This window comes from Bison bison, unplaced genomic scaffold, assembly GCF_000754665.1.
Source record: "Bison bison bison isolate TAMUID 2011002044 unplaced genomic scaffold, Bison_UMD1.0 scf7180017864280, whole genome shotgun sequence".
In the NCBI taxonomy this organism is placed as follows: Eukaryota; Metazoa; Chordata; class Mammalia; order Artiodactyla; family Bovidae; genus Bison; species Bison bison.
Genome location: NW_011494852.1, coordinates 1,269,076 through 1,279,243, shown reverse-complemented (window position 1 = coordinate 1,279,243; position 10,168 = coordinate 1,269,076). Strand labels below are relative to the sequence as shown.

The following is a 10,168-nucleotide window of genomic DNA, read 5'->3' as shown; positions in this document are numbered from 1 at the left end:
TATATTAAAAAATTTAAATATAAAATATTTATATATAAACATATATTTAAAATGCTTAAATATAAAATATTTATATTTATATAAAACAAAATACTTAAAATAAAATTTATATATATTTCATATATATATAATTTAAAGTATATATACATATATAAAACTAAAAAGTCCTTAAATTGTTTAAGTGGTTTATCTATTTTCCCAATTTAATCTTCGTTTTCTGAACAAACTGGTACCTTGAAATAAGGCACCATATAAGAACACATACCTAATGTCAGATTAATGGAGGTATGTTAATACTGTCATAATTACATTCTATTAAATTCTACCACTCAAAAATGAAACTTGTTCATTAAAGCTAACCGTTAATCATTGGACAAAGGATGTTTAACAGAACTTACTTTTATGTATCCAAGCACCGGTAGAGTTTGGCTGGATAACTTCCTTGGTATGTCTACTTCTGGATTAACACGGTGCCGGTCAGGACAGATCCTTCTGTCTCTGAAAAAAAAGAACAGGATTTTAAGCTCAGAAAAAAAAAATTTTTTTCAACATGAATTTTAAAGTATCCTTCAAGAAAATTAATCTATAATTGAAATCAGAGATGCTGTAAAGTAACCATATTAAATCCTTTAGATGACACTGCTGCTGCTGCTAAATTGCTTCAGTCGTGTCCGACTCTGTGGGACCCCATAGATGGCAGCCCACCAGGCTCCGCCATCCCTGGGATTCTCCAGGCAAGAACAATGGAGTGGGTTGCTATTTCCTTCTCCAATGCATGAAGGTGAAAAGTGAAAGTGAAGTTGCTCAGTTGTGTCTGACTCTTAGCGACCCCATGGACTGCAGCCCACCAGGCTCCTCCATCCATGGGATTCTCCAGGCAAGAGTACTGGAGTGGGGTGCCATTGCCTTCTCCGAAATGTAACATGTAAATAAACAAAATATACTTCCAAAGTAAAGATTCTGAATCAGAAACACATCACTATAACCTACAACAGAGGCCAATGAACCTCTAAACCAGGAGCCACTTAACCCAAACTGAGAAATAGTCAAAGCTTCAGTTTTAAAAGTCAGTATTTTATTTAAAAGCATTATGGAAATTTTTGCTAATAACATGTATAATGTACCACAATCGAAAAAAGAAGTTAATTTCAACAGTTATCTGTAAATTCCATCCAGTGGATATCTATCAGACATCTACTACATAGTCCCAGAGATCCACTGATCAGCTACTGGCATCGTGTCTGGATCCCTAAGAGACCTCCTGAGTGTTAAGATATACCTGTGCTCTCCAAACTGATCCACAGAATCAATGCATTTGTCAAAACTCCAGCACTGTTTTTGAAGAAACTGACAAGCCTATACTAAAATGAATATGGAGATGCATTAGAATTAAAATGCCAAAATAACCTTTAAGAAGAGCAAAGTCGGAGGACTTACATACCATTTCCCAAGACCCACTATAGTACAAGCTACCTTAAGAAAGTGCAGTACTGGTTTAAGAACAGACAAGTAGACCAATGCAACAGAGAGCATCCACAAACAGATCACATATACTCTTGCCTGTTTATGTCAAAGGCACCAACTCAGTGAGAACACAATGATGTTTTAAATAAAGAAAGCTGGAGCAAGGGATTATCCATACAGAAAAAAGTAAACCTTGTCCATGTCAAACACTATACACAAAAATTTATTCAATATAGATTACAAACCTAAATGTGAAAGCTAAATCTATAAAGCTTCTGGAAGAAAATAGAGGAGAATGTCATAATCTAGAGATAGGCGTATATTTCTTATCTAAGAACACACAAAAAATAGTAACTGTAAAGTGCTTCATAGAAATTAAAAATATCTGTTCACTGAGACTCTTGAAAGAGTGAGGACTTCCCTGGTGGCTCAGTGGTTAAGAATCCACCTGACAACGCAGAGTGCCCAGGCTCAGTGCCTGGTCTGGGAAGACGCCACGCGCCACGGGGCCACTGAGGCCACGCGTCACAGCACTGCGCCTGCCCTCTAGAGCCCGCAGCCGCAGCTACCCAGCCCAGGTGCCACAACTACTGAAGCCGAGCGCCTTAGAAGCTGTGCCCTGCAACGAGAGAAGCCACCACAGTGAGAAGCCTGCGCACCACAGCCGGAGAATAGCCCCCTGCTCACTGCAACTAGAGAAAGCCCGAGCGCAGCAACGAAGACCCAGTGCAGCCACAACGTATTAATTAATTAAAAGAGGGTGAAAAGGCAAGCCACAGACTGGGAGAAGATTCTCAATGCATATCTGCGTATCTCTGACAAAGCAATTATATCTAGAATAAACAAACTACTCCTATAAATCCATAAACACCTCTTTCCCATTTTAAAAATGGGAGAAAGACCTGAACAGGCACTTCACAAAAAAGGACGGTCACATGTCCCACAATCATGTGGAAAGACATTCAACATCATGAATTCTTAGAGCAATGCATATGAAAATCACAGGGATCTACTCCATGCCCCCATGAATACTAAGAGTTGGTGAAGATACAGAGCAATTCAAACTCTCTCATAACTACTGATGGGATCATAAAGTGACAAACCACTTTGGCAAAGTTAAACACCTCTGCCTCATGACCCAGCGATCCCATTCTGAAGTAGACACCCAAGAGAAATGTGGGCACATTTCCACAAAAAGACATGTACAAGAGTGTTCGCAGCAGCTTTATATATAAAACAACTCGCAGGCCCGTCCAGAGGAGAATGAATGTAGATATAATCACACAATGGAATTCTGAGCCACAAAATAAATAAATAAAATACCAATACATGGATGAATGCCACAGACAGTTGGCTGAACATACCACAATTCCATTTATATAAAATTCAAAACGTAGCAAAATTAGTCAGTGTTGGTAGACAAAATGAGGGTGGTTACTTCTGGAGGAGGAGCAAACTGGGAAGGAGATGGAGAGGACCTCCAGGAGGGCCCCTCAGAGCTGGGTGTGGTTCACATGGGTTGCATTACCTATATAACCACCCTCAAGCTATAAATGTACCATCTGTGCAGTTTACTGCATATTGTATTTCAAAAAAAAAAAAGATGACTGGCTTACTTGCAAAAACCAAAAGCCTTAAGATACGGACAAAGAGGCCTTCTGGCTTTTCTATCTTCTTTGGCTTCCAGAACCCCCGCCGTAAACTCGTACAGCTCTGACGGGATCTTGGCATCTGCTCGCTCCAAGTAGCGCAGGACACCAACTGCGTGGCAGGCATTTCTCTCCGACAGCAGCAAGACAGATTTGGTCTTTTTATCTCCCTGTTCTGCAGAACCCTTAAAATTGGGGGCGAATAAAGGAAGTGAATCATCCACACTGGTCTAAATGATAAAACTTTACAGACTCTAAGTTTGTCATTACGTGGAAAATGCCAGTGAAATAGTAAATAATGCATATGAGTCAAACCTGTTCAGTTAAACTCTGAAAATGATCGGACATGCAATATAGGCGTCCACCGAAGACTTTTGGAGAGGAAGGAAAACTGAAGTGAATGACACACGTGGCGTCGGTGATGGCCAGGAGTGGGATGCAGTCATCTGTGAGGGCTGGAGAGAGAGAGGTGACGGTCTCAAGAGAGGCTGGGATTGTACCACACCCACTTCACAGAGAAAATTCCAGGAACCATACTTCAAAACATTTATTTCATTTTACTGTTGAGATACAAGGAAACTTCTTTCCCATTTCTTTTCCCAAAATTTCAAAGCTCAGTAATTAAATTTCAGAAAAAATAGTCTCCTTTTTAACTTGAAAAATGCCTCTATTACAAATCTAAGCTGCCCATGTAATGCTTTCACTTATTTAATACAAATTGACTTTTGTATTTCCAATACCAAATTTAGCGATCATTTATGACAAGTTTCATCACAGGCATACATATATATGACAGTGATCCTTAAACTCGACTCCAGGGAGCACATCTAGACCAAGGGTTGCTGACCACTGCCCTGGAGATACCTGAATTTCACCTCAATATCAATTAACTGAAGTTAATTTTCACTTTGAAATTAACATTACTAATACATTCTCAATAACTCTGAGAATAAGAAATTTGGAGAAGAGGTAAATAAATCAAAGAATAATTCTCTATTAGTTCAGCCTTCTCTAAATAGAAGTAGAAATTAAAATACTTACCTAATACAATGTGAGAACCAGAACTTAACTTCTTCTTCCATTGTTGTGAAACACTTTTTAAATTAAAAATCATTTCTTTATGCATTTTCAAGCAAAATATGGAATTGCTTTCTACCACCTGAAGATGAAACCAAAGGGGCCAGTTCACACTCAGGAATATAAACTTAAGAGATAATTTTTCATCAATAATTATCAATTACATCAATATAAACCATTTAAAATTATCTGTGAAGGGGTTACCTCACCGATCCACTAATTCTAAGAATGAGATGGTTGTAAATTTAAATAAATATACTTTCAAAATTCTATCATTTATATCTAAAAACTTGCTCCAGTGAAACAAACATTACTTTGCTAAAACTATTTTTCTTCCTTTTAAAATAATGTGTGCATACGTGTGTGTGTGTGTGTGTGTGTGTATACTTATGTGTATGTATACTCACCTCTGTAGAGGTATGTACATGAACACATGAAATGTATGGCACTATCGTCAGGAGGGGTTTGCCACTACATCTAGCTCATTTTTGTTGAAATGTGGATGTTCTACTGCTTCTTTTGTACGTGGCCTCGTTTCTACATTTTAGTATTTATACACAATTAGATTAAATCTTTGGCCAATTTATTTGGCTTCTCTGGATAAAATGATGGTATATCTTAGTGTCATCATCTCTACTTTCTTAACCAGAGGGGACAGAGGGGCTGCCACGTGGGCATGAACCGGCTCCTTTCCATGCTCAGCCAGGCCCCCCTTGGCTCTGACGCTCTCAATGTCAGGCCTCCTGCTGTCCTTTCTTACTGTCACCAGTTTTGCTTTATGGCAGAGCCGGTTCTGATGTTGAATTTATAAAATTTTATTTTCTTGTCAAATATGTAACTATTCCAATAATTCTCTGATGACTCCAGATTCAGCCACAGTGTGAACAGGCAAGAAGCACATTTCACGTGTGGCAGGGCTCACCTTACACACTGTTTCTGTCTCAGCTGCGGAACAGGTGAAGATCAAGGTCTTCTGTGCCTGGCTTGGGGTGAAGTCAAGAGTCTGGAGTAAAGTAGAAGTTTTTTCACATTCCAAGCAAAGATGTACAACCTGGTGAAGAAACGCAAAAACAGTGGGGCTTTTTAACATGTTCAAGGTGCCCCAGTTTTCCTTTTTATGGGAAAGTCATAATTTTAACAGAGAAAAAAGTATAAAAAGCAATAGAAATTCAAATACATAAGTCCAGATTTGTATATGAAATCAATGCGGTAATCTTTAAATAGTAAGCTATGAATAAAGGTTACTGGCCTGTGCTCACCAGCCCCCACCACGCACACCCACAACTCACTACCTGTTGGACGCAGCCATAGAGGGCAGCCTCTTCCATGGCCGTGATCACAATGTAGGGGTCGTTCATGAACTCTTTGATTAAATGCTCTATATGTCTGTTCCAGTGAACTCCAACTGCAACAATCTGATGTGGGGCAGATTCCCTTTCTTCAACTTCCATGTGTTTTTTAAAGTTATCTAATATAGCAAACATCTAAAAAATTAGTATAATTAATTTCATTTTTATTTCAAAAGACACTAAGAATTAGTTTGACAGAACATAAAAGGTAAAGAGTGTATATTTTCTGTTCTCAGAATGGGGAAAGTCTTTAAACATTAAAGCAAAAGAAAAAAAAAAAAAACTAAAAAGGAAAAATGTTAAATACAGACAAAATTAAAACAAACATCATCTAGGTATATATGGATAACACAGGTAACAACGGATTAATTTGTTGTTGTCACCAAGTCGTGTCCAACTCTCTGCGGTCACACAGACTGCAGCAGGCCAGGATTCTTTGTCCTTCACTATGTCCCTGAGTCTACTCAAACTCATGTCCATTGAGTAGGTGATACCAACCAACCATCTCATCCTCTGTCGCCCCCTTCTCCTCTTGCCCTCAATCTTTCCCAGAATCAGGGGTAACAAAGGTAATAAAGGATTAATTGCCTTATATAAAAACTTCTACTGTACAAACTAGGTTGGAAAAAAATAATCCCACTGAAAGAAAACAATCAAAGGAAATGAAACAGCAGCTCATAGAAGATTGGGTACAAATGGCCAGTACGAATCAATGCTCAATTTAGCAAACTGTCAAGGACACAGAGATTAAGTAAATCAGACTCCATCCGTAACAATCAGCCTGGAAAAGGAAGCTGGACGAGGGCCTCCTACTGCTAGGGGTCCAGCGTGTGTGGCCCCTGGCACATTGCCTGATGGAGTGCAAATTCATCTACACTTTCAGAAGGGCCAGTGTACAAGGCAGTGGTCCAGATATTAACTTTGCAAATAAGAACTGAGACTTTAGGGGAGTTCAGGAACCCTGCCCAGACCCACACAGTCAGTAAGTAACAGAGCCTGGACTTGACGCTGGGGCCATCACTGCCCCACAGGAATGTTCCAGGCTGTCACTGCTTCCAACAAATGCCTTCTAAGAATTCACAGCCTCTGATCCATTAATCCCCCTCCTAGGAATTTATCCTAAGAAAAATGTGTGCAAAAAAGATGTGTTTCTTCAGCCACACACACAAATGATCCTAAATATCCAAATATAGGGCACTTATAAAACAAATTATATTGTGCCCATAGGATTCAATATTAAGTGGACAATAACAATCATGCTAGGGAATAATAGTGAGTAGCAGTACTCACAATGCTGTTCACTGGGATGCAAGTTACAAACTAATACACAAAATAAAGTCCTGATAACATTAAAGAGTAATGCTAAAAATTCTCCAAGCCAGGCTTCAGCAATACGTGAACCGTGAACTTCCAGATGCTCAAGCTGGTTTTAGAAAAGGCAGAGGAACCAGAGATCAAATTGCCAACATCCACTGGATCATGGAAAAAGCAAGAGAGTTCCAGAAAAACATCTATTTCTGCTTTATTGACTATGCCAAAACCTTTGACCATGTGGATCACAATAAACTGTGGAAAATTCTGAAAGAGATGGGAATACCAAACCAACTGACCTACCTCTTGAGAAACCTATATGCAGGTCAGGAAGCAACAGTTAGAACTGGACATGGAACAACAGACTGGTTCCAAATAGGAAAAGGAGTATGTCAAGGCTGTATATTGTCACCCTACTTATTTAACTTCTATGCAGAGTACATCATGAGAAACGCTGGGCTGGAAGAAGCACAAGCTGGAATCAAGATTGCTGGGAGAAATATCAATAACCTCAGATATGCAGATGACACCACCCTTATGGCAAAAAGTGAAGAGGAACTCAAAAGCCTCTTAATTAAAGTGAAAGAGGAGAGTGAAGAAGTTGGCTTAAAGCTCAACATTCAGAAAACTAAGATCATGCCATCTGGTCCCATCACTTCATGGCAAATAGATGGGGAAACAGTGGAAACAGTGTCAGACTTTATTTTTGGGGGCTCCAAAATCACTGCAGATGGTGACTGCAGCCAGGAAATTAAAAGACACTTACTCCTTGGAAGGAAAGTTATGACCAACCTAGATAGCATATTAAAAAGCAGAGATGTTACTTTGCCAACAAAGGTCCGTCTAGACAAGGCTATAGTTTTTCCAGTGGTCATGTATAGATGTGAGAGTTGGACAGTGAAGAAAGCTGAGTGCCGAAGAATTGATGTTTTTGAACTGTGGTGTTGGAGACTCTTGAGAGTCCCTAGGACTGCAAGGAGATCCAACCAGTCCATTCTAAAGGAGACCAGTCCTGGGTGTTCATTGGAAGGACTGATGTTGAAGCTAAAACTCCAATACTTTGGCCACCTCATGTGAAGAGCTGACTCACTGGAAAAGACCCTGATGCTGGGAGGGACTGGGGGCAGGAGAAGGGGATGACAGAGGATGAGGTGGCTGGATGGGATCACCAACTTGATGCACATGAGCTTGGGTAAACTCCGTGAGTTGGTGATGGACAGGGAGGCCTGGCATGCTGCAATTCATGGGCTCGCAAAGAGTCGGACACAACTGAGCAACTAAACTGAACATTAATTATATGTATCAACAGACACCAGAATTACAAAAAGGAAAGAAATACTCTAAATTAGGAACAACTGATTACCTCTGAGTGTTAAGATTACACATGTGGGGGTTTTTCAAGTGTTCTCTATTTCCCAAATTTTCTAAAACAAAATGATTGATTTTATAACCAGAAAAATATTAAGTATTTTAGAAAAATCTCCCTAGGAAAGAATTTTTGCTCTTCAAAGCACTTTAACATTGGGTAGAAAATTCAGATAAACATTCTCTCATCTTAATTACAGCAGTTAAAGGAAAAAATTTTTTAGACCAACCAGCTTCTTCTCAACTAAATTTCCTGATTTCTAAAAGAGTTTCAATTTTCTCTCTCTGTATATATACATATGTGTAAATATTTCTAAATAGTAACGACGTCTGAATGAACGTGACACACTTACTTGCTCATTAGCCTCAGACAGTAACACTTCCACCTCATCCAAAAGTAGGTGACAGAGTCTAAGAAACAATAAGCTTTGATACTGGAGAAGTCTCAGGAGACTATGTGGTGTTGTGACAACCACATTGCCTACATTTTAAAAGAAAATAGAGTTGACACTTTAGATTTTCCACACGTGATTCTAAGATTTCCTTTGCTAAGATTACACACACTTTGTAGAAACGCCTTTTAATAAAATAAAAACCTGTTTTTCTTACTCAGGTGGGTACACAAGAGGCCTGCCTGGGCCAGCCCCTGTATTTTCTGATTCAGTAACCTGGGTTTCTACCAGGTTTTGAGCTCCTGAAAGGCAGGGTGGGGTTTTAGTCAACACTAAATAAAGCATCTGCCTCCAATGCGGGAGACCCAGCTTTGATCCCTGGGTCGGGAAGATCCCCTGGAGAAGGAAATGGTAACCCACTCCAGTATTCTTGCCTGGAGAATCCCATGGACAGAGAAGCCTGGTAGGCTATAGTCCATGGGGTCGCAAAGAGTCGGACATGACTGAGCGACTTCACCTTCACCTTCAAATGAACAGTAGGTATTTACTACGTAGTTGATAAATGAATGAAAAGACAGACTTTTTTCAGTAAAACAAATGTAAGCCAAGAGTACACCCTGACTACCTACACAGATACATAATTGATAAGTGAGGCTGGCCAACACACAAGCCCCGTGTCCGGGTGGCTCCCAGGTCTGCCTGAGCCGGGCTGCACCGTGTTCTCTAGGGAAAACCAAATAGCCTGGAAAGGCTGCTTACACCCCCTTGGAAGCTTCATATTTTTGGCTTCATCTTTGTGGAGTCCGATTGTTAACAACACAGGATGAAGAGGTCTGCAGGACGCGCTATAGTCTCCCAATAATTCAAAAATAAATTGGGCCTTTTTCCACCCAGGGCACACGATGACTGCCAGAGGCTGCAAAGACAAACAAATTCAATATAATTTTGGACAAAGGTTAAAAAAATCACAGAAAGTGTATGTAAAAGCATGCAGGACACCTCCCTGTATTCAGTAAGCACTACCAAGTTTTTGTCATCATCACTGTCATGTAGGTCAGAAAAGCCAAAACATAATGTCATTAGAAAGGATTCAGACACAGTGACTCAGCTTCTGATAGGGTCTAAACTAAAAATCACTTATGCACAAGTAAAAATCGTTTCATCTGTAAAGTTCCCTTAGAGCGGGCGAGGTCCTATCTCATTGCACGGAGGAGCAGCCTAGGGCAGAGAGGTGGAAGCAGTTCCCCAGGGCTGCGCAGCTGAACACACAGCAGCAACAGGATGTCAAGCCAGGCAGTCTGGCTCCAGACAGCACAAGGACGCACTAACAGCCTCCTGAAAAGGCGGAAAAGGTTAACATCTCTTCCTTAGGAGAGCAAGATTCCTGCCGCGCCACCTGAATCCTGCCCTCCGCTATCCCTCAGGGATCTCTCTGGAAGGGGGACTGTCTGCCAACACCTTTCTGAACACACGGCCTCAATTAACTGAAGACAAGAACAAGTCTCCTCCTTCTTTTACGCAGATCCAGGCAAGCACCAGCTTCCAGGGCTCACGCCTAAAT

General features: G+C 40.3%; 1 protein-coding gene across 1 annotated transcript in view; it reads right to left on the bottom strand.

Moving 5' to 3' along the window:
* LOC104995195 (putative ATP-dependent RNA helicase TDRD12) overlaps window positions 1–10,168 on the bottom strand; it is a 60,469-nt gene that overhangs the window by 16,658 nt on the left and 33,643 nt on the right. Inside the window, exons 14-21 of the mRNA XM_010848926.1 lie at window positions 9,367–9,523; window positions 8,569–8,696; window positions 5,483–5,674; window positions 5,113–5,241; window positions 4,155–4,272; window positions 3,429–3,568; window positions 3,081–3,298; window positions 399–498 (exon numbers count right to left, since the gene is read on the bottom strand). Of these exons, the coding sequence (XP_010847228.1) occupies window positions 399–498; window positions 3,081–3,298; window positions 3,429–3,568; window positions 4,155–4,272; window positions 5,113–5,241; window positions 5,483–5,674; window positions 8,569–8,696; window positions 9,367–9,523 (1,182 nt within the window). The remainder of the gene's footprint in view (window positions 1–398; window positions 499–3,080; window positions 3,299–3,428; window positions 3,569–4,154; window positions 4,273–5,112; window positions 5,242–5,482; window positions 5,675–8,568; window positions 8,697–9,366; window positions 9,524–10,168) is intronic.